This window comes from Mastigoproctus giganteus, chromosome 9, assembly GCF_048544385.1.
Source record: "Mastigoproctus giganteus isolate SK-2022 chromosome 9, ASM4854438v1, whole genome shotgun sequence".
Lineage (NCBI taxonomy): Eukaryota > Metazoa > Arthropoda > Arachnida > Uropygi > Thelyphonidae > Mastigoproctus > Mastigoproctus giganteus.
Window position 1 is genome coordinate 60,468,376 of NC_143583.1, and position 25,753 is coordinate 60,494,128.

Genomic DNA, 25,753 nt, shown 5'->3' on the forward strand with positions numbered 1-25,753 from the left:
CTGTTACTTGTTTGGCGGCAGCATAGTCGGTGACGGATTAATCCAGTTGGACAAGAGTGTCACTGTGAGGCTGAGGTTGCAGTCAATAAGGACTTCCCAAGGAATGCAGGATGCTACTTCTACACAGAGTTGAGGATTAAGATATTTAGGTGCTGAAAAATATTTGACTATTTTGTTGTCAGGGATGTTGAAGTTTGGTACCTCCAATTACCATGTCGAAACTGTAGGCTGGTGATTGGGTAGGAAGAATGTGATGCGATCATCCTCAGCTGTGCATGGTGTTGAAGCAAAAGCGAGATCCAGTAGGTTCAATCCCCTAGTGGCATTTTCATTGACTCGTGTCATGTCGATGGATTTGAAGAACTCAGAGAGCCTGATAAAGAGGTGATGGCGGTTTGGAGGCAGGTTAAAATCACCGCAGACAAGGTGTTGTGCAGACGGACGAAGATGGTTTAAGAGCCAGTTCCCCAGATCTTCAATAATTTCAATTGTAGGCCCTGGGGGAATATACACGGATGCGATATCAATGTGTCTGGAGTGGAAACGTAGCAGCAGCAGTAGTAGTAGTAGTAGTAGTAGTGGCACGTGATGCAAGAAAGCAAGTGTAGGAGCTTATGCAGCATCAGCCAAAAAAAAAAAAAAAAATCACACCATTCCCTCCAAATGCCTGTCCAGTTCCTCCTTAAATTTATTTAACCTATCAACTTCCACAACGACAGATGGAAGTTTGTTCCAGCAATTAACCACCCGCTGGCTAAAAGCAAATTTCCGCACATCTATTCTACATCTGTCCTTTCTTAATTTGAACTTATGTCCCCGTAGGTTCGTAATCTGAACAAGTGGAAGGATCCCATCAGAATTCAGCATGCTCAATCCATTCAAGGCCTTATAGACCTCAATCAGATCACCGCGCAGGTGCCTAGTCTCCAGCCACTGCAATTTGCAGAACTTAAGCCTCTCTTGGTAAGAGGATCCCTTCATTCCCCTCACCAATCTTGTTGCCCTTCTCTGTACACGCTCAAGTAAATCTACATCCTTCCTGAAATGAGGCCTCCAGACCTGTACGCAGTACTCAAGGCGTGGCCTGACCATTGCCTTATACAGAGGGACAATCACCTTCTTTTCTCTGCTAGCAAAATTCCTATATATCATTGACAAAACCCCATGACCTGCCCTAGCAGCCTGTCTGCATTGCTCAGAAAACTTCATATCTGACTGCACAATTACTCCCAGGTCTTTTTCATTTTCTACCACCTTAAGTGTAGTACCACACAGTTGGTACGTTTCTCTGGGGTTACTTCTACCCATATGCAGTACTTTGCATTTGTCAAGGTTAAACTTCAGTTGCCACTTCTTAGCCCATCTGCCCAAATTATCTAGATCCTGTTGCAGTAGCACACTGCCATGACTGTCATTAACAACCCTGCCAACCTTTGTGTCATCTGCAAACTTCGACATTAAGCCTGATATACCTTCATCAATATCATTGATAAATACACAAAACAACAGTGGACCCAACACCGAACCCTGTGGGACTCCACTAATAACATTAGTCCATGAAGAGCAGCACCCATTGATTACCACCCTCTGTCTTCTCCCACTTAACCATCCTTTTATCCATTGTAGCAACTTACCCTTAATACCATTCTGCTCCAATTTGTACAGTAGTCTTCCATGCGCAACAGTGTCAAAAGCTTTCCTGAAATCCAAGTATATGATATCAAAATTATTTTTTGCATCCAGTTCCTTTGTGACCACATCATAATAACCAATCAAATTTGTCAGACAAGACTTTCCCTTAACAAACCCATGCTGTGTCTGAATTATTGCTGCAGTGTAGCGAGACTATAATCGCTTCGAAAGCTTGAGTTGTTGTTGAGGTCGAATTCTCATATGAGAATAGGGAGGAGTTATACAGCATGACTACTCCACCGCCTTTAGATTGCTTCCTGGAGGTGAACATGTGGTAACCAGCAATAGCTGAGCAGAAGAGTGTGTCTTGATTAGGTTGAAGCCACATTTCTGCAAGGCAGACCACGTCAACGACCTGAGAGAGGAAGTTCTGTTCTGCTGAATCTAGTTTGTTCCTAATGGACCTGATATTTTGGAAGTACAACTTAATGACAGGTGTTCAATGAATTTCCGTCTGATTGGAGGTGTCCTGAGTTGGCATGTTCACGAGTGAACGGCACAACTTCCTAATGAAAGATGGACCGGTATTTTATGAGGACCATCACATAGGGGACTCAGGATACTCTTATCATGGTGGGGTGGTGCTTTAACTGTGGGATTTGGCAGAGCAGTAGTATGACATCTGCTGAGATCGTTGGAAGTTGTCTGGGAATGAGTCGAGTCAGCTGTGGGTGGTGGTGGTGGTGCAGAGGTGGAGGTTGGGGAAGGTGACTAGTTCTCCTATTATAGAAGGGTCTAATAATGGTGCCAATAGGCCAGATAGATTCAGTTCCAATTAAATTGAACAGGTCTTGTGCGCATTCAACCCTGAACAATGCGCAGTGGGGGTTCCTGATGTGAAGTTGCTGCACCTTTAGTCGAAGGTTTAGTTGATCACGTAGAACCTCGGCCACATGATTTGGTGTGGTATTTGGGGCTAAACAAGATATGAAAAGCCCACTAGAGGGTCTGGACTACTGCCATCTGGGAGGTGTGCGGGAAGGCTGCAGTTTGGAGTTGGTCGATGTGCCAATCCGAAGCCATTCACGTGAAGCTGGACTTGTTCGTTGGCTCACTCTGAAGGTCATACGTGTACTTTCCTCTGGTTTCATGCAATAGTTTGCAGTGGGATGAACTGGGAGTGGAAATTGTAGTGTGGAAGAATCCGCTGGTTCGAATATTGAATTCGCTCCGAGACTGAGTCCCAGGCCTTGTGAAGATGAGAAGTGCGAGTGAAGTATGACACGACAGGCACTGCGAGATATGTGAGAAGTTGGTTGTGAAGGTGGAAATGATGACTTTTGCGTCATTGGCATAGAGGTGGAGAATTCATTATTGCACATAAGAGAGTTGCTACATGCGGTGCCATTGACCATTGGTGGAACCTGCTTCTGTAATTGTGGAAACCTCTCTTTCATCGAGTGATGATTAACATCAGTTGCTCTTTTCAGGTTCTTCTTGAGCGTGCGTGAATGATGGGCAGTTTTTGCCTTTTCCTGTTTGTTTATAGAAGCTGGCTGGATCGAGGAGATGGCGCTCGACGATGTCCAGTGCTTGGCCATTTTTCAGGTTCGTTCCTTCGTGGAACTTCTGACGGACTGGGGTTTGATTTTTTGCTACATTCGGGGCAGACTGATACTGTAATGGCCTTTGGGTAATTTTTATATAATTTACGAAGATCGTCTGAGTTCAGAAGGCTAGTGAGTTTGCTCAGATCTGCTAGCTTACTCAATTCAATCTTATTGTAGATATCAAGGAGTATAAATTTCAACTCCTTGTTTTCTTTGTATAGCACTGTGATGTCATCTTGTAGCTCTGCCAGTTGTGCTTTTTAGATTTCATTTCCATGATCTATTTTTCTATTGCTTCTGGTGAGGGTATCCTGAAGTTTAATAATTCCTTTTCAAGCTGATTAATTCTGGACATCAACCACTCGGTACTCTTAACAACTGTGTCCGTGGTTCTTGAACTTGTCACACCAGGTTCAGGTATCCTCTGTTCTAGAAGTCATCAGGTTTTGCACCTGTGATGTCGGTTCTCTGTTGCCCTGAGTCCTTTAATCGTGTAAACTCAGCAGAAAGTTGTGAGATTGTGGTCTGAATTTCGTTAACAGAATCAGTTAGCTGAATAAAATCACTGTGGGATACGCACTCCGGGTCAGTTTGTGAATTAGGTGAAGTGTCATTGACATTCCTCGAGTCATTTTCTGCTTGTTTGCAAAGCTCACATTTCCAAGAATTTTTAATTTTCTTTGCAAGTCTTCAGATCAGCGTATGGGCTACATGGCCCACAGAGGCGAATGGCTTTGCAAGAAGTGCACACAAGGACATAGTCAACGTGATAACACCCAGTGCAAGTAGTAGGTTCGCTCATGGCTGCAGAACCCATAGGTATTTGCGATTTAAAGGATTATCAGCACCCTTGAAGTAAGCAAAAAGCTCAATGGCGAATACAGAATATGTGTAAAGTCACTGAAGGCACTGTGAGTGAGTGAGGAGTGGGTAAATGAGCTCTGAGGCGTAAATTCCAGAAATGTTACAGACAGGCTTAGTGTCGGCAGCTCGTGCAGGCAGAGAGTTCCAGATGTCATTATACAGTACGGAAAAGCAGTGGACAAATTTCTTTTATCATTGGGAACAAAGTAATATTCAAAAAAATTCAAAATTAACCTGAATCGAATTAAGAGCTGCTTGTAGTTATAGGTATAAGTGCACGGCATTTACATGGCAACCACGAGATAGCGGTGCCTCTCTATATCCCTGCTGCCAGCCACATGGTGACCACTGCGGTCTGGCAAATAAAGGATACAGATATTAAAGCAAATAACCTACTCATTTCCCAACAGAAATTTAAAATTTTCTTACCAGGGAAGTCCACTAGTTGACATCTTTGAGTGAGAATACTTTTTGAGACAAGAACTGAAGTTAAAGCACATATTTTTTAAACAAATTTCTATGGAGCGTTAAACTGCATGTCTTCACTGTACGGTGGCCACCCCAAACTTGTCTACTAATCCATTTGAAAATGTGTGATATTATGAGTTTATTGTGTGTGACCTTCAGTGATGGATAATGTTATTTTTACTAGTGTATAATTTTATCTTGCAGATTTTTGTCATTATGAGTAAACTCTACTCAAGTATTTGCCTCTTGACCTTTATTAATGTTTCCAGAACCTGACATGTTCCCCTCTTTGCGTGCTGCATTTAGTTAAAAGTAGAAATAAGATAAGAGAGCGAAGAGGAGGAGAAAAGGGAAAAATTAAATTTAATAGGAGATTATTTATAGTCTGTTCTAGTTAATTCCAGTGAGCAGTATTTCTACATTTGAAGCCAGTTGCTTCTTTCAGAATATGAGAAGTCTTGACAATAAAATGGACACTCTTACTGAAATTCTTGCCTCTGTTGAATTTGATATTCAAATTTGCTGAGATTTGGCTTAACCAAATCAAGGTTGACTAACATGTGGTTGATCAACAAATATTAACATATTTGTTGATCAACCACATGTTAGGAGGTAAGTTTCGTGATATTTATAAGCAATGCTAAAAAATTGAAATCGTATAAAGAATCGATGCTATAAGCATATGCTAATAAATAAGTTGCACATGGTAGCACAAAAAATACTTACCCTGAGAAAAAATTAAAATACACTATATAGTACGTCCTCATATAACACGTGTTTACACTACACGAATTCGATCATACACGATTTATAAATAGGGGAGCAATGTCATATATAACATAAACCAAATTCGCTTATGCATGATTCGCCTTCATGTTTACAAGAAATAGCATTCGAACTCTGGAATCACCTGAACTGAATGAAGAGCAGTTTTGGAAAATGTATTTATGTTTTTCATATGATTGAAGATTTCAGTGAAGGGGAAACATATTTCACCATAATAACATAAAAACCCAAAATTACAGCTGTCGGTATTATCGCAAATGCAATTAGATCGAGTTTACTACCCATTTATAACAGATTCCACTAGCAGGAATGCAACTGGAAATTGTTTTTATTGTTTTATGATAATGACCTCCAGAAATGTGTTTTAGTAAAATGTGAGCTAGTGAGAGGTGATAATAATGTGTTTCTGTGTTTACTGCTTTGTTTATTCAGTTGCTACAAGCGGGCAGCTTTATGTGTATCAAGCGTGCCTTCTCATTTTTGTCCTTTTTATACTGTAATTGTGTTTTATTCTCTAAAAATGAGTAAAATACTTGAGAAAAGTGTGAAAAGGAAGCGTGCTGGTGAAGATACTACAGATTCAGAGAGAAAAGAAAAGCATTATCAATAGACTTTCAAAAATTTTTGCCGGGGAAAATTTGTAGTGGCCTAATACAATTGATGGAGGCACTGGTGAAAGAAGCACTGCAGGATCATCTAGACAAGACTTCAGTTATAGCTAGGACACAGCATGGTTTTGTTAAGGGGAAGTCTTGCCTGACCAATTTGATTGGATACTATGATGCAGTCACAAAAGAACTGGATGCAGGGAATAACTTTGATATTATATTCTTGGATCTTAGAAAGGCTTTTGATACTGTTGCACATGGAAGACTGCTGCACAAATTGGAGCAGTGTGGCATTGGAGGCAAGTTGCTGCTATGGATAAAGGGGTGGTTGAGGGGGAGAAGACAGAGAGTGGTAATCAATGGACACTGCTCATCGTGGACTAATGTTATTAGTGGAGTCCCTCAGGGTTCAGTATTGGGGCCTTTATTGTTTTCTGTATTTATAAATGATATTGATGATGGTATATCAGGCTTAATGTCCAAGTTTGCAGACGATACAAAGGTTGGCAGGGTTGTCAAGGACACTACTGACACTATGCTGCTGCAACAGGATTTGGAAAGGTTGAGCAGATGGGCTTCGAGGTGGCAAATGAAGTTTAACATTGACAAATGTAAAGTACTACATATGGGAAACAGCAACCCCAGAGCAACGTATCAACTCTGTGGTACTACACTGACAGTGGTAGAGAATGAAAGGGACCTGGGGGTGGTGGTGCAGGCAGATATGAAGTTCTCTGAGCAGTGCAGACGAGCTGCAAGAGTAGCTCATGGTGTATTGTCAATGATATATAGAAATTTTTCTAGCAGGGATAAGGAGGTGATTATTCCCTTGTATAAGGCAATGGTCAGGCCACACCTAGAGTACTGTATACAGGCCTGGAGGCCTCATTTCAGGAAGGATGTAGAGCTGCTGGAACGAGTACAGAGAAGGGCAACTAGATTGGTGAATGGGACAAAGGGGTTCTCTTACGAAGAAAGGCTTAAGTTTTGCAAATTACAGTGTCTGGAAACTAGGCACCAGCGGGGTGATCTGATAGAGGTGTACAAAGCCTTGAATGGTTTGAGCATGCTCAATGCTGATGGGATTCTTCCTCTAGCTCAGAAAAATCACCTGAGAGGGCATAAATTCAAATTGAGGAAAGACAGATGTAGGATAGATGTGCGGAAATTTGCCTTTAGCCAGCGGGTGGTTGGTGGGTGGAACAGACTTCCATCCCTTGTCGTGGAAGTTGATAGCCTAAATAAGTTTAAGGCTCAGCTGGACAGGTATTTCGAACGAACAGAGGGGTGAAGTGGAAGTGGTTATTTTTATTTATTTATGTTACTTTTTTTTTTTTTTTTTTTTTTTTTTGGCTGATGCTGCATAAGCTTGCTTTCTTGCATCAAATGCCTCTACTAATGCTAATGCTAATGCTAATTGTTTATGGCCATATTGTTTATGGCCAAAATCATACCAACCTCCGGCCCACCGGGGTTTCCCCAGTAAGGCTTATGGCCAGTCCGCCTCTGTCGATAGAGGAAAACAACAAAATTATGAAATGCTTTGAGCGAAATGAAAGAACATGTGATATTGCACGTATCGCAATATTTTTTTGATGTATGTTTGGTATAGTTTCAAATACAGATTTTCAGAGTTTTATATTAATGTTTTCATTTCAGATAGTAGAAAAACGAAGAGAAGCTTTAAAAAAGGCAGTAGATTGTTACAAGAAAGCCAGAAATGATTTTGCTGCATCGGTAAGCTTTTCGTTTAGCAACTTTACACACTGATTTTTATCCATTAATTCCATTTCACACTGTTTAATGTTTCATAGACATTAGATCAGTAGTTTTCAACCTTTTTTAAATAACGGCACCCCTAAGTAATTTATTTTATTTTGTGGCACCCCTACTCAATTTTCTGTCTGTTAGATCCGATTCTGCGTGCGTGCGTGTAAAAATAATGTGTGGTTTGAAAAATAAATGAAGTGACTGTGAAAATGGAAATGAAAAGTACACAGTGGCTGAACTAAGAGAAGTTTAAGGGAAAGTGGAAGTTTAAGGGAAAGTGAAAGTGGTGAAACAGGTGAAAGAATTTAAAAAACCTAGTACAAAAATGAACTGGGACTGAGGAAGCAAACAAAAAAAAATTGTATAAAAATGAAAAACAATACATAACAAAGAAATAAATAAGTAAACAATACTATATTCAGATATGGGAGGGCAATTTTAGCAAAAGGTCTAATCAGGGGATGGCAAATATGCAGAATCTGAATATAGTAGATGAAAAAAAGATACATAGCCAGGAAATTCATCAGGGGACTACTCCTGATCATGTGTCAGGAAATGTGTTTCCAAACTTGTCTGTAGTATTAGAAAAAGGGAGAAAGCAAATATGCAGCCCTTTATCAAAATACTAGTAGACAAGGTAATCCCTATTCAGTGTAAAAAATGTAAATTAAAATAAATACAAATAACCCTTTTGTAAATTTGTATTTTTTTTGTATTTATTTCAATTTACATTTTTTATGCGCATAGGGACTACCTTGTCTACTAGTATTTCAATTAAGGGCTGCATATTTGCTTTCTCCCTTTTTCTAATACTACAGACAAGTTTGGAAACGCATTTCCTGATGCATATTCAGGAGTAGTCCTCTAATGAATTTCCTGGCTATGTATCTTTTTTTCATCTACTATATTCAGATTTTGCATATTTGCCACCCTTGATTTTGCATATTTGCCACCCTTGATTTTTGCATATTTACCATCCTCTCTTGCTAAAATTGCCTTCCCATATCTGAATATAGTATTGTTTACTTATTTATTTCTTTGTTATGCATTATTTTTTATTTTTATTTTTGTACAATTTTTTTTTTTTTTTTTGCTTCCTCAGTCAGTCCCAGTTCATTTTTGTACTAGGTTTTTCAAATTCTTTCACCTGTTTAACCACTACTTCACTTCCACTTTCGACTATCCCTTAAGCTTCTCTTATGTCAGGCACTGTGTGCACTTTTCATTTCCATTTCCAGGCGCCTCCGTAGCCAGGTGGGAAGGAGCAGCAGTGCGTAGCACACGCTTCTTGATTAGACCGGGGTTCGAGCCCGTCACCACCAAATGCGGAGGATGCGGAAAGGTCAGGGAATGACCACCACATATCCTGGAGCAATATGGCCTTAGTTGCTAATGCTCCTAAAAACCAAATAACAAACAAACAAACATTTCCACAGACACTTCATTTATTTTACAAACCACACATTATTTATATCCTTTTGCTTCCTTTACTGCTGCACTGCATGTTTTGGAGCATTAGACATACTATAACTTTTGTTATTTTCCTTTTTCTGCTTATTTTGCTTCTTAACTGTTATATATTACTACTATAACAAAATATATATAAATATATATTTTGTAAAATTATATAAAATTATATAATAATTTTATTCTTTATATAGAGGTACTAAGTAAACATTAATTATAGATCACTACAAAATTAAAAAGATACTGTACACCTTTTTATAATGAAATAAACATATAAATTTAAAAAAAATAATAAGTTTAAGTAACTTAAACCCAAATTACGTGGCACTCCTGGAATGTTGTTGCGGCACCCTAAGGTACCACTGCACTAGACCTTTAGTATTAGTAATGGTACTAGTGCAGCAGACGGCCTCCGTAGCCGAGTGGGCAGGAGCGGGAGTGCAGTAGCACACGCTCTTTGAGTAGACCGGGGTTCAAGCCCCTGCCTGCTGAATACGGTCGATCTGCCAACCCGCACTGGACCAGCGTGGCAGATTATGGTCCATTTCCCTCAGCATGAATTGTTGAGGAGGCTTCCACCCTGCAGTGGGTTGATAATGGCTGCACTTTACTTTACTTTTACTAGTGCAGCATAAGCCTAAGGCTTATGCTGCACCAACCAAAAAAAAAAAAAAAAAAGAAAAAAGGAGCATAATAATAATAAAATAAAATAAATAATAAAAGAAAAGGAAATAGACAACCTATGCATTTCCTCCTCCCATAGGTTACTTTTCAGCTGACCTTTGAATTTCCCCAAACTGTCAGCCTCAATCACCCATGTAGGTAATTTATAACTCGCTGGCTAAAATAAAACTTCCTGCAATCCAGTCTAAACATCCCCCCCCCCCCCATAACTTGAGTTTATGGCTCCTAGTTCTAGAATCATTTACAACTGGGAAAATTTTGTCCTCATTCATTTTACTTTTGCCTCTCAGAGCCTTAAACACCTCAATCAAGTCTCCTCTAAGGTGCCTAGTTTCCAAGCTGTGCAACCCACATATTCGAAGTCATTCTTTATCTGGATGCCCTTTGCCAATCTCACTAGCTAAGTTATCCATCTTTGAATCCTTTCAAGAAGTTCAATGTCTTGTTTTTAGGTGCGGTCTCTGTACAGCCCCTCCCCAACTTCCGTGGAATTCTACTTAAGTTGAGTTTTATGTAAGTTGGAATTTCCCTAAATGCTTATTCAGCACTCGCAACTATGCACGCTAAATTTGGTTGAAGCAAAAATGAAATGTTCAAATGAACATGTACAGTCAATAGAATTATTTATTCAATTTTTTTATCTCATGTGCAGGAAAAATTACAAAAATGTACAAAATTATAAAAATTATAAAATTACAAAAAGAGTGAGGAGACGGGCATAATGTCAGCAAGTTTTACCTTTCGAGCATCATTGCCAGAATTAACTCTCCAGCTGATAAGCATGCTGCTGCGGAAGTTAGTTAAGGGCTATGGAGATTTAGAAGGGTTTTTTTCCAGCACATCACAAAATTTTTCTGCAGCTGCAGAATTGGCGCTGGCAACTTCACCACTACTTTAATGTTTTGGAAACGAGCGCAATGCTTGAACCTATTAAACCACCCATTGCTTGCCACGAACTTGATTTGAGGTTTGCCATACTTGTTTTTAATATCTTCATACATACTTCTTGCTTTTGCTTGAATGGCCATTGGACTCAGGGGCACTTTCTTCTGAATCTGATTTTCTATCCATATTATTAATAGCTTTTCCATCTTTGATATAGCACCTGAATGCTGTTTTGTGATCACTGTTGATCTTAAATGCGCTGATTCTTTAGCATGTTCTTTTATATGTGCACTTTCCCTTAAATAGTATTCACTATTGATGCAGCGAGATCTAATTCCGTCATCATCTTTAATCATCTTTGTTTCTAAATCAATTTTGTTTTGTTTTGTTTCCTTCATCTGATGTTCCCCAGATGAAGAGAAGATTCTGAAAATTTATTTATGTTTTTTATATGATTGATGATTTCAGTGAAGGGGAATTCATTTCACCATAATACTATAACGTAAAAACCCACAGAATTCCAGTTATCTGTATTATCGCAAATGCAATAAGATTGAGTTTACTACCCATTTATAATAGATTGCGCTGACAGAAAAGCCCAATAAACCAGAAAGTGAAAATTGTTTTTATTGTTAAAATATCACAAATGCTTTCAAAATTGATTCTTTTAACAGAACATTGATTCTTTTAACTTTTAACAGATGAAAGTGTAATGCAATTTCCATTATAAAAATGACCTTTTAGAGAGATAAATAGCTTAGTTATATAGCAAAAATTCCAACTTCCGAGGTCTGGAACGAATTACTAAAAATACAATTTATTACTATGGGATTTTTATTTTAACCATTTATTCCTACAGGATGCAAAATGTGTTTCCACAATTTTTTTAAGTTTGCACTGGCTGACAAAAACTTATGTAAAGTACAATTTCCGTAAGTCGAGTATTACGTAAGCTGGGGAGTGCCTGTGCTTGAACACAGTATTTCAAGTGTGGTCTGACAATAGCCTTATATAATAGGATTATGATGTCCTTATCTTAATTGATTGAATAGAAAATGTTCAATTAATCATCGATAGGACACCATGTACCTCCCTTGCAGCCTGTCTACAATGCTCAGAGAATTTCATGCCTGACCAAATTGTAAACTCCCAAGTCCCCATTTTCCACTACTGACTTTAGTTAACTTCCACTAAGTGTATATTATTTTGGGGTTGATGTTCCCCAGATGTAAGACCTTGCATTTTACTGAATTAAAGCATAGTTGCCATTTTTCTGACAATCCCTAAAGTCTCTCTAGGTTACTCTGAAGAACTCTGCTTGGCAGTGATCATTAACTACTTGACCAATCTTTACATCATTTGCACATTTCAACATCAATTCCTCTTTCCCTTCATCAATGTCATTCAAGAAAATCAAAAACAATAGTCGTCCCAATACTGAACCTTGGGGAACTCCACTTCTTACATTAACACAATATGAAGAATAACCATTTATCATAACCCTCTGCCTCCTGCCCTGAAGCTATCCTGACATCCATCTAAGGATTTTCCCTGTGATTCCAACCTGGTCTAGCATATAAAGTAGCCTCTCATGTCGGACTCAGTCAAATGCTTTGCTGAAATCTAAATGAACAATGTTGAAATTATTCCCTAAATCCAGCTCATGAGTGACCCTGCCAAAATAGCTCTCAGATTTGTTCAACATGATATTCCCTTTACAAAACCATGCTGTGTATCTTTCAGAATTCCATTTCTATCTAAATGATCCTGTAGGTGGTAGATGACTTTCATCAACCGGTGAAATACCACCGCTTTGCTTATTGGAGGCTTGAAGTGGTGAAACCCATGTTTAGTCTCTAGAGCAAAGTTTCCGGCATCCCCCTCTCCCCATACTTCTCCTTCAACCCCATGCACGGTACTAAGTACTACAGGTTTTTGAGACCTTTCGTGTTTGGGATTTTCATAAAAAAAAAAAAAAAAGAATTCTACCCTTGATCATTGTCTCCATGTTTTTGACTACTACTGAAATTAGAATGACCAGTTGGAAATTTCCCACTACACTTAGAACTGCCTTTATGTATTTGTGACACATTGGTACTTTTCCAATTCAACTGAATCTCTCCTGAGTGCAGTGTTGCTCTCATAATTAGCTTTAATGGTTTAAATGCACTCACTTGCTGATTCCTTTAAAATTATAGGGTATATGCCATCAACGAAAAATTGTACAGAGAAATAAAGCGGGCTAATAAATCAGAATGTTTTATAATGGGGGATTTTTACTTCCCAGATATTGACTGGAACTTGTGGGTTGGTTATTTGCACACTAGCAAGACTTTTGTGGAGTTATTGGACGATTGTTTTCTACAGCAGCATGTTCGAGAGGCAACCAGAGGGAGTAATACTCTTGATCTGATTATCAGTAGTGATTATTCATGCATTATGAATTTGCAGATAATAGAACCACTTAGTGGCAGTGATCACAGTGTACTGATGTGGGATTTACATAAAGATGTAACTACCATCAAGAGTAAAGGGAAGAGTTTTTGCTTTCATAAAGGTGACTACAATGGTCTCAGACATTTTTTAAATTCTATACAGTGGGACCAACTCAGGATGTTACCAACAACAAATTCTAAATGGGAAGCCTTCAAGGAATTAAGATTGACATAGTGTAAAAAAATATTATGGAAATCCTAAAGTCTTGAAACTTTGTTAGACATGTTGGACAGACAGCTTGTGTAGTCGAAACCCGCTACTTTTCGTAAAATCAGACAAATGCTAACTTATCTTGATTTTCTATTGCGGAGGATCTGTGTTCTCATTTTAAATTTAAAATCAGGGGCTCACATCTGGTGAGTATGGGCTTGGCACACCCAGGGCCCTGAGCTGGATATCATCATTCTTCTCTTTCTTGGTGATTTCCTTCTACTTTTCTCTCTCTCTCTCTCTCTCTCTCTCAGGGTAACTTGGGAATTTTTTTTTTTTTTTTGCTGGTGCAACATAAGCCACAGGCTTCCTTGCATCATATAGCTAATAATAATAATAATAATAATAATAATAATCAGTCTTGTGAATTTTAACCAAATAGGATAGTATAGGCTATTAAGAAGTATTTTTGGAATATTAAATTTTAAATTTTAGAAATCTTATATATTAAGGCAGAAATTCTCTTTCTTTCAGAAATTCGAATAGTATTGAAATAAAATAAACCTAGTAAGATGACGAGGGAATAAAAGCAAGCTTTGATCCTAAATCCATGCATGGGGGAATAATTAGAAGTATAAAGGGAGAAGATTTCCTGAAGCTTGATGGGGGCTTTTTGTTTATACCATTTTCAAAGGGAGCAAACACGTGTCGAAGGCTGGGCACATTCCATTACTGTATTTCAAAAGCATGGTGGGGGGGGGGGTGTTTGAATAGGTGAAAGGAAGAGAAGTAGGATAGAAGGAAAGTTCCTGCCCCTCGTATTACACTAATAGTTTGGGAATTTGAAAATTTTAGAGATTTAGAATAGATTAAAGGTTTTTTTGGAGAGAGGATATGAAAAGGTTTCACTCGGAAATCCGGGTGCATGACTACCCGTTATTAAATTTGAACTTATAGGATATTAGTTTTAGGTCCCATTCCTCAGACATTATTATTGTTCTATGCATGTTTATTGATCTGTTTGTTGACCTTATTGCTAGAGTTTCACTGGTTTCTATCTTAAATTTTGTATCTTGTTTGTCTATTATTATGGTGTTTTCAATGGATGGGTAAGTGGTGAGTGTCTAAGTGGTGGCTACCAGTTTTGAACTATTTTTCTCTGTGTGGTCTATTTTTTCTTTATTATTTGAGGCTACTTTTAAACTGCTTTTGTGCTTTTGGATTCTCGTATGGAACATGTTCTTGTGCTGCCTATGTATATGCAGTTGCAGTCTGGTGTGCAAAGAATTGCATAAACTTTGTTTGTTTGTTGTTTGAAATATATCGATTTTTTGATTTTAGTTGAATTTTTAAGGTATGCCCATAGTTTCTTGGAGTTGCTGAAGGTTAAATTTACTCCGAAATCTTTGAAAATTTTTTTCAAAGGTTGTTGTACATTTCAATATATGGGAGGCCTATCTATTGTTTTTTTAGCACTTCTCGTTTTGGTTTTTCTTTACTGTTTCTTTTGGCAGTATTTAAGGCACCGATTATGAGCCCTTTTGGGTAACCGCAGTTAAGTGATTCGATTTCCTGTTTGTGATCATCTTCTGTAGATGAATACCTGAAAGCATTGTTGCTTTCAGGTATTCATCTGGGCTATTAGAATCAATTTTTTGTGAGAGGGGGGGCGTAGCTGTCAAAATGCAAACAATTTCCTTTATTTGTAAGTTTGTGATAAATTTTAATGTTGATTTTAATGGCATCTCTTGTTAATGTTAAATTTAGGAAGTTTATCCTGTTGTTTTCTTCATTTGCAGTTGTGAATTGTAGCCTTTCATCTACATCATTCAACTCACGAAACATTGTATTTATGGTATCTTGTTTGCCTACAAGCAGACAATCATCTATGTACCTTCCATAAAATTTAAGGGATGGGGAAGAGTACTTTTAAGTGATGTGGTTTTCTATTTCCAAGAGGTAAAATTCTGAGAGATGTCCACTTACAGAACCGGCCATTGGTATCCCAAATACCTGTTGGTAAAAAAACTCCTTTGTGGGTAAGATAATTAGCTGATAACAGTATGTTTAGTAAGTTTGTTATATCAGAAATTTCTAATTTTGTTATGTTTTTTTTAGTGTGGGATCATTGCATAACGTCCTGAGTAGCCTTCACTGCTTTTTGGGTGTGTACATTTGTATATATTGATTTTTATCGAAGGAATATAATTTGCCATCGGGTTCTAATTTTATATTTTTGACTGACGAAAATAGGTGTTCCGTGTTTTTTTTCATGTGATATTTGGAATAATTCATTAGAGGTTTTAGTAAGTCAATCAAAAATTTTGCTAAGTTTGCTGTTGATGTATTTTTGAAACTTACTATGGGCCTTAATGGTTTGTTGGATTTATGTAACTTAATAACATCAAAATTAGAATTAGATTGGTTGAAATGGGAATTTTTTTTTTTGGCTGATGCTGTATAAGCTTGTTTTTTGGTTTTTTTTTTAGATTAGACAAAAAAAAAAAAAAAAACCCTTTCCGTTTAACCTATCCATTCACTCCAAATGTTTGTCTAGTTCAGCCATGAATTTATATAATTCATCAACTTTCATAATGACAGAGGAAAATCTATTCCAGCAATCAACTATGTACTGGCTGAAGGCAAACTTCTGCACATCTATTCTACAACTGTCTTTCCTCAATTTGATTTTATGTTCCCTCAGATTCATAATCTGAGCAAGAGGAAGAATCCCATCAGCATTGAATCTGCTCAACCTTGTAAAGGCCTTTTACAACTCAATCATATCATCTCAAAGGTGCCTGGTCTTCAAATGCTGCCATTTGCAGAGCTTAAGCCTTTTTTAGTAACAGTAACCCCTGTTGTGTTACTGTTACTAAACCATACAAACCTAACAAAACCATGCTGTGTCTGAGCTATAACTGAAGTCTTGTCTAGATGATCCTGCAGTGCTTCTTTAATCAGTGCCTCCATTAATTTTCCTGGAACAGAAGTTAAACTCACAGGTCTATAATTACTTGTGTCAGCCTTTGAGCCTCCTTTGTGAATTAGGGTCACATTTGCACATCCCCAGTCTATGGATACCTCCCCTGAGTCCAAGGAAGCTCTCATAATTATGGCTAAGGGTTTGCTTACTTCCTTTGCTGCCTCCTTTAATATAACTGGATAGATCCCATCCCCCCCCAGGTGCCTTTCTTGTGTTTATCTTCAACAATTTCTCCTCCACTTTACTCTGTTATTACAAGATTATCTAGCTTACTACCAGAGTTGAATACACCTCTGGCATTCCCCTTGCTGAATAACTCCTCATGTGTGAATGTTGATGCAAAATATTCATTTAGTTTGTTAGCTACCTGAGCAGGATCATCAACAGTTGAACCATCGATTTCAAGTGGACCAATCTGATTCATCCCCTTCCTTATAGAGTTTACAGCAAAGAGAAAAGAACTCTTTGCTGTTTTTCTTTGCATCCTTTGCCAAAGATTTCTCGTAATCTGCCTTCACCTGCCTAACCTCCCTTGTAACTTGGTTACAGACCAGCTTATATCTATCATAGGCTTCTGTGTCATATGTTAATTTATATGTATCCCATGCATTTTTCTTCTCTGCCATATGTCTCATTAGTTCATCTGACATCCATTTAGACCTAAACCTTGAACAATATTTTTTAGTATGTAAAGCCTAGTAGCTTCCAAGATAAGTTCTTTGAATGCTTCCCATTTTGAATTTGCTGTTAGTAACATCATCAGTTGGTCCCACGGTATATAATTTAAATGCTGTCTCAGACCATTGTAGTTGCCTTTACAAAAGCAAAAACCCTTCCCTTTACCCCTGATGGTAGTTACCTCTTTGAGTAAATCCCACTTCAGCACACTGTGATCACTGCCACCTAGTGATTCCTTTATCTGCAGATTCTTAATGCACGAAGAATCACTACTGATAATCAGATAAAGAGTATTACTCCCTCTAATTGCCTCCCGAACATGCTGATGTAGAAAACAATCATCCAATAAATGCACAAAAGCCTTGCTAGTGTGCTTTTGCTAGTGCAAATTCCAGTCAATATCTGGGAAATTAAAATCCCCCATTATAAGACTCTCTGATTTACTGGCCCACTCTATTTCCCCGTACAGTTTCTTATTATACTCATCAGAGTCATTAGGCCTATAGCACACTCCTACTCTCAATTTTGACCTCCCAATGCTTATGTCACACCAAACTGACTCGACACTGCACTGTCTAGCGATGTCGACTGGCTTCACTTTGAAGCTAGTCGACAACAACAGATGGAACAAACTTCCATCTGTCGTTGTGGAAGTTGATAGGTTGAATAGATTTAAGGAGGAACTGGACAGGCATTTGGAGGGAATGGTGTGATTTTTTTTTTGGCTGATGCTGCATAAGCTCCTACACTTGCTTTCTTGCATCACGTGCCACTACTACTACTACTACTTCCTTGGATTTTATGTGTTTCTTAACTAATAGCATAACCCCTCCTCCCTTCCTATGCTGTCTATCCTTTCTGTAGATGTTGTACTCCCCAAATTCCAGTTCTGCATTCTTTATATCTGTGTGACACCACGTCTCTGATATCCCAACAATATCCACCTTTGATGCTTTGAGCATTACCTCAAATTCATCAGATTTATTTACTGAACTCCTACATTGGTGTACACGCAATACATTCACCCGTTCCTATCCTAACACAACCCATGTGTTTACTTGTACTGCAATGACTCCCAGCAGTCTCTGAAATATCCTGCATCTTGTTTTCCAGGCTTCTGCTCATTCCAATAGAAGCAGTGCACGAATCACTTTCACCTCTGCAGCGGCTACTGTTCATCTATTAGTCCTTGTATCCCCCCAAGCTAGTGGTTTTCCGACCCACCGAACACTGCCTCGATAGCATCAGCAAATATTCTTGCACCCTTTCTATTTAAGTGTATCCCATTCCTGTAGAAGTAGTCTCTCCTGTTAACAAGTACAGTCCAGGCTGAAAAAAATTTTACCCCTTGAACCTTGCACAGTCTTTCCAGGGCCGAATTGATCGACAAGACTCTCATCATATACTCCCTCCTATCGTGTCTGGGCAGAATTGCAGACACTTTCAAATTCAACCCTAATTCATGACTTTTTTTCAACAGTGACCTATATTGCCCTCATTGCCTTCATTGCCCTCATTTTCATCGAACTCATCATCGATATCGTTACTAGTTCTTTGAATACTCTCCAAAATGTTGGCGCCTCCGTAGCCAGGTGGGAAGGAGCAGCAGTGCGTAGCACACGCTTCTTGATTAGACCCGGGTTCGAGCCCGTCACCACCAAATACGGAGGATGCGGAAAGGTCAGGGAATGACCACCGCATATACCGGAGCAATATGGCCTTAGTTGCTAATGCTCCTAAAAACCAAATAACAACAACTCTAAAATGTTGGAGTCGCTCGGGTATTCAGCTACTGTGATTTCATTATCAACTCCTAAAAATTCTTGAAGATCAATTTCTCCACCGATCAAACCTCTCACTTAGAGTTCTTCCCAAGATTGCTCACTGTCTTGTAGCAATTCATCTCATCATTGTTAATTGGCATTTTAGCAAAACCGAAATTTAAAATCCACTGTTCAAAAATTTTACTTGTCATTGAAGCTTTTTTGTTGTAGTCCAAGATAACGACTTTACTCCTTTGAAACGTTGGGGTTGTTTACTTTGACTATTAGCAAAAGCTTCAGTGTTTCATTAACAGCCATATTTACACCAACCAAGACAATTCTCTCCTTACTATTTTTACCGCCTACACATTTATCACCTTTAAAAGTCATTGCCTTGTTCGGCAGACATTTAAAAATTATACCTGTTTCATCAATGTTGAATATGTATTTGGGCTTGTAGTCCTCCATAATTTTTTTCAAACCTATTTCTTTCCAATGAGTACAGTCTTCTTCACCTTCACCAGAAATAACTTTTTTGAATAAGCCATGGCACTTTTTAAATTTGTCCCGCCAACCAGAACTGGCTTGGAATGTTTTATGCTCCAATAAAGATGCGTACTCTATAGCCTTTGATTTTATTAATGGCCCTGTTATCTGCATGTTTGGTCTTGAATCAACTTCACCCACTTAAAAATGGTTTCATCTTCATACAGGCATAATAATTCTGTTATTTTGTTATTATTTGGTTTTTTAAGAGCATTAGCAACTAAGGCCATATTGCTCCGGGGATATGCGGTGGTCATTCCCTGACCTTTCCTCATCCTCCGTATTTGGTGGGCATGGGCTCAAACCCCGGTCTAATCAAGAAGCGTGTGCTATGCACTGCTGCTCCTGCCCACCTGGCTACGGAGGCGCCGCATAATTCCACATGCTTCCGACTGGATCGCGTTTCCTCAAACAGTTTGAGAAATGAAACACAGTTTTTCAGAATGGTTGACACACTACTGGCAGGGATACCAAATTTTAAAGCAATTTCTTTTTTTTCTGATGTTCCGAGCTACACTATTAAGCACTTTCACTTTTTTCACTACACTCAAGGACTTCCTCTTAGACATTGTAAGGTTACTTGCACAGCAGCTAAAACAAAACTGATTTAGGGATCACTTGTTCCTACCATACAGAGACAGGTGAAATTTAGAGAAAGTGTGGATGACTAATTTCTGCAAAACAACAGATTGATTTCCGGGATAAAGGAAAATCACTCTCTCCTCTCTAATAGGCTGCTTACAATAGAAAACAGGTTGACCAGAGCCAATGTCCATGTCGGGAATATGCCTTAATCTTTGCCAACGACTAGCTAGTTGATAACTCTTAGATAGCAGTTGACCAGCGTGACTTCTTGGTACAGTAAAGCTTTATGGGCAACACTAAATTGTGGAATGCTATTAAGAATTAAGCCCTTTGGCTATTAAAAGTTAAAATGATTAATTCTTAATCCTTTAACTCTTAATTCATGCTTTCTACAGCATCACCTCTATTGCCTAAAGACAAGAGGTGTGAACAATGCATACCCAGGTCTCTCAAAATCAGTTTGTTGTATGGAAGTTTTCTTCATTATACAGAAACAATTTTCAGTGTACCAGGGGGAAATCAAAAAGTTTGCTCCATAGAAAAATTTACTATATGGAAGTTCGTTAAAGAGAGGTCCGACTGTATTTCCTATTAACCATTAAAATGACACAATATGCCCCTAGCAGCCTATGTGTTATTAAATCCCAACACAACAGCAACAACTTTTTCTATTTCAAACTCTTGCAGAACATCTTTCACTAGTTAATGAAGGTACTCGCTTGTATGTTGGGCTTTTGTATCCCTCACTGGTAATGTACATGTAACAATTTTATTGTTGGCATCAACAAATGGAACATTTATTGCAAAATAATTTACAAGTATGCAAGTATCATTTTCAAATATACAAAACATCCTTTTAGATCATTTATAAGGGCAAAATTTTCTTCCTTTGCTTTATTGTAAAACTTCGAATACTGCCTCTATCCAAACTAATTTTGAATTTTTGGGCCATTTCTCCTATCAAACCAAGCATGGCTGGCTTACAAAAGACACTCAGGGATAAAGAGTTCTTCACCGCTAACTGAATAATGTAATTCTTACACTGATCTGCTGTCCCGGACACTGACCTTTTGACTAACAAAATTACTTAACAAGTACAGGTCACTGTTGAAAAAAAGCCGTGAATTAGGGTTGAATTTGAAAGTGTCTGCAATTCTGCCCAGACATGATAGGAGGGAGTATATGATGAGAGCCCTGTCGATTAATTCGGCCCTGGAAAGATTGTGCAAGGCTCAAGGGGTAGAATTTTTTTCAGCCTGGACTGTACTTGTTAACAGGAGAGACTGCTTCTACAAGGATGGAATGCACTTAAATAGAAAGGGTGCAAGAATATTTGCTGATGCTATCGAGGCAGTGTTAGGTGGGTTGGAAAACTGCTAGCTTGGGGGAGACAAAGACTAATAGATTAACAGTAGCCACTGGCAGAGGTGAAAGAGATTCTTGCACTGCTTCTATTGGAATGAACAGAAGGCTGGAAAACAAGATGCAGGATATTTCAGAGACTGTGGGAGTCATTGTGGTACAAGTAAACACATGGGTTGTGTTAGGGTAGATAAGAATAGAAACAGGTGCATGTATACTTGCGTGTACACCAATGCTAGGAGTTTAGTAAATAAATTTGATGAATTTGAGGTATTGCTCAAAACATCAAAGACAGATATTGTTGGGATATCAGAGACGTGGTGTCACACAGATATAAGGAATGCAGAACTGGAATTTGGGGAGTACAACGTCTATAGAAAGGATAGACAGGGGAGGAAGGGAGGAGGGGTTATGCTATTAGTTGCGAAACATAAAATCCAAGGAAGTGAAGCCAGTCGACATCGCTGGACCGTGCAGTGTCGAGTCTGTTTGGTGTGACATAAGCACTGGGAGATCAAAATTGAGAGTAGGAGTGTGCTATAGGCCTAATGACTCTGATGAGTATAATAAGAAACTGTACAGGGAAATAGAGTGGGCCAGTAAATCAGAGAGTCTTATAATGGGGGATTTTAATTTTCCAGATATTGACTGGAATTTGTGGGTTGGTCACACACACTAGCAAGGCTTTTGTGGATTTATTGGATGATTGTTTTCTACATCAGCATGTTCGGGAGGCAACTAGAGGGAGTAATACTCTTGATTTGATTATCAGTAGTGATTCTTCGTGCATTAAGAATCTGCAGATAAATGAACCACTAGGTGGAAGTGATCACAGTGTGCTGAAGTTGGATTTACTCAAAGAGGAAACTACCCTTAGGGGTAAAGGGAAGGGCTATTGCTTTCGTAAAGGCGACTACGATGGACTGAGACAGTATTTAAATTCTATACAGTGGGACCAACTGATGATGTTACCAACTGATAACAGCAAATTCAAAATAGGAAGCATTCAAAGAACTTATCTTGGAAGCTACTAGGCTTTACATACCAACTAAGAAATATTGTTCAAGGTTTAGGCCTAAATGGATTTCAGATGAACTAATGAGACATATGGCAGAGAAGAAAAATGCATGGGATACATACAAATTAACACGTGACACAGAAACCTATGATAGATACAAGTTGATCTGTAACCAAGATACAAAGGAGGTTAGGCAGGCGAAAGCAGATTACGAGAAATCTTTGGCAAAGGATGCAAAGAAAAACAGCAAAGAGTTATATTCTCTTTGCTGTAAACTCTAGAAGGAAGGGGATGAATCAGATTGGTCCACTTGATATCGATGGGTCAACTGTTGATGATCCTGCTCAAGTAGCTAACAAACTAAATGAATATTTTTCATCGACATTCACACATGAGGAGTTGTTCAGCTAGGGGAATGCCAGAAGTGTATTCAACTCTGGCAGTAAGCTAGATAATCTTGTAATAACTGAGTGTAAAGTGGAGGAGAAATTGTTGAAGATAAAGATAAGAAAGGCAGTTGGTGTGGATGGGATCTATCCAGTTATATTAAAGGAGGCAGCAAAGGAAGTAAGCAAACCCTTAGCCATAATTATGAGAGCTTCCTTGGACACAGGGGAGGTACCCACAGACTGGAGATGTGCAAATGTGACCCCAATTCACAAAGGAGGATCAAAGGCTGACACAAGTAATTATAGACCTGTGAGTTTAACTTCTGTTCCAGGAAAATTAATGGAGGCACTGGTTAAAGAAGCACTGCAGGATCATCTAGACAAGACTTCAGTTATAGCTCGGACACAGCATGGTTTTGTTAAGGGGAAGTCTTGCCTGACCAATTTGATTGGATACTATGATGCAGTCACAAAAGAACTGGATGCAGAGAATAACTTTGATAATATATACTTGGATCGTAGAAAGGCTTTTGATACTGTTGCACATGGAAGACTGCTGCACAAATTGGTACAGTGTGGCATTGGAGGCAAATTGCTGCTATGGATAAAGGGGGAGAAGACAGACACTGCTCATCGTGGACTAATGTTATCAGTGGAGTCCCTCAGGGTTCAGTTTCGGGTCCATTATTGTTTTCTGTATTTATAAATGATATTGATAAAGGGTTTTCCAATAGTAACGCTCGATGTTTGGCAACAGCGCATGACGAAGTCGACAGTCACACAGGTGGTATCTTTGGTAGCCGTATTCAGTTAGTCTCTGCATTTTATTATGGAGCGTTACACGACTGAGCAACGAGTCAAAATTGTAAAAAATTATTATCAAAACCAATGTTCTATTCGTCAAACGTTTCGTGCACTCCGTGCAGTTTATGGTGTCGACGAACGTCCTTCAGAATCCACAATTCGCCGTTTAATAAACAAATTCGAAGCAACTGGGTCTGTGGCAAATCTGAAAGTGCCTGTACGTCAGCGAAACGCAAGATCCGTTGAAAATATTGCTGCAGTCCGGGAAAGTGTGCGTGAGAATCCGCAACAGTCCAAGTGAGAATCCGCAACGGGCTCAAGAACTTGGCCTGTCTTCGACGACAACTTGGCGAATCCTGCATAAGGACTTAGGGCTTCACCCTTATAAAGTGCAATTAACCCAACAACTAAAGCCCAACGATCATGCGCAGCGGCGTGCATTCGCTGATTGGGCGCTAGAGCAGTTGGAGGTCAATCCTGATTTTGGGCGAAAAATAATGTTTAGTGACGAGGCTCATTTCTGGTTAAGTGGCTTTGTTAACAAGCAAAATTGCCGAATTTGGAGCGACGAAAACCCACGGGAGATTCATGAAGTCCCACTACATTCCGAAAAAGTTACGGTATGGTGTACACTTTGGTCCGGCAGAATAATCGGTCCGTATTTTTTCGAAAATGAAGAAGAAGTGGCACTTACGGTCAACGGTGAGCGATACATGGCTATGATAAGAGATTTTTTTTGGCCTGCAGTGGATGGAATCGATCTAACAAACATTTGGTTTCAGCAAGACGGTGCTACGTGCCATACGGCACGTGATACAGTAACACTATTGCATGAGAAATTTGAAGGTTCCGTTATATCGCGAAATGGTGACGTTAATTGGCCGCCCAGATCCTGCGACCTAACGCCACTGGATTTTTTTCTCTGGGGCTTTCTAAAATCCAAAGTCTATGCTAACAAACCACGGACGGTTGCCGCCTTAAAGGCCAACATTAGGCACGTTATTGCTGAAATTGAGCCACTTTTATGCGATAACGTCATCACCAATTGGGTATCCAGGATTAACCAAACCAGACAAAGCCGCGGGGGACATTTATCTGATATAATTTTTAAAACATAATGTTAACACATATACTTCATAATAAAAATAAAAATAGATCACTATCACTCTCACAATTTGTTTTATTGCGTTACAAAAATCGAGCGTTACTATTGGAAAGCCCTGTATATCAATATAAATGATATTGATATATAAATGGTTATATCAAGCTTAATGTCCAAGTTTGCAGATGATACGAAGGTTGGCAGGGTTGTTAAGGACACTACTGACACTATGCTGCTGCAACAGGATCTGGAAAGGTTGAGCAGATGGACTGAGAGGTGGCAAATGAAGTTTAACATTGACAAATGTAAATTACTACATATGGGAAACAGCAACCCCAGAGCAACGTATCAACTCTGTTGTACTACACTGACAGTGGTAAGGAATGAAAGGGACCTGGGGGTGGTCGTGCAGGCAGATATGAAGTTCTCTGAGCAGTGCAGATGGGCTGCAAGAGTAGCTCATGGTGTATTGTCAATGATATATCGCAATTTTTCTAGCAGGGATAAGGAGGTGATTGTTCACTTGTATAAGGCAATGGTCAAGCCACACGTAGAGTACTGTATACAGGTCTGGAGGCCTCATTTCAAGAAGGGTGTAGAGCTGCTGGAATCAGTACAGAGAAGGGCAACAAGATTAGTGAATGGAACAAAGGGGTGCTCTTACGAAGAAAGGCTTAAGTTTTGCAAATTACCGTGTCTGGAGACTAGGCTCCAGCGAGGTGATCTGATAGAGGGGTATAAAGCCTTGAATGGTTTGAGCATGCTCAATGCTGATGGGATTCTTCTGCTTGCTCAGAATAATCACCTGAGAGAGCATAAATTCAAATTGAGGAAAGACAGATGTAGGATAGACGTGCGGAAATTTGCCTTCATCCAGCGGGTGGTTGGTTGGTGGAACAGACTTCCATCCCTTGTCGTGGAAGTTGATAGCCTAAATAAGTTTAAGGCTCAGCTGGACAGGTATTTCGGATGAACAGAGGGGTGAAGTGGAAGTGGTTTTTTTTTTTTTTTTTTGCTGATGCTGCATAAGCTTGTTTTCTTGCATCAAATGTCTCTACTAAAGCTAATGCTAAAATATTTTAAAATATTTGATTGATTTA

At 39.0% G+C, this 25,753-nt stretch overlaps 1 protein-coding gene across 3 annotated transcripts in view; it reads left to right on the forward strand.

The window, feature by feature from the left end:
- Positions 1-25,753, forward strand: part of Vps16A (vacuolar protein sorting 16) — a 489,369-nt gene that overhangs the window by 395,473 nt on the left and 68,143 nt on the right. For all 3 annotated transcript variants that reach the window (XM_090381825.1, XM_090381827.1, XM_090381826.1), the window contains one exon: positions 7,628-7,705. In XM_090381825.1, coding sequence (XP_090237951.1) covers positions 7,628-7,705 — 78 coding nt within the window. The remainder of the gene's footprint in view (positions 1-7,627; positions 7,706-25,753) is intronic.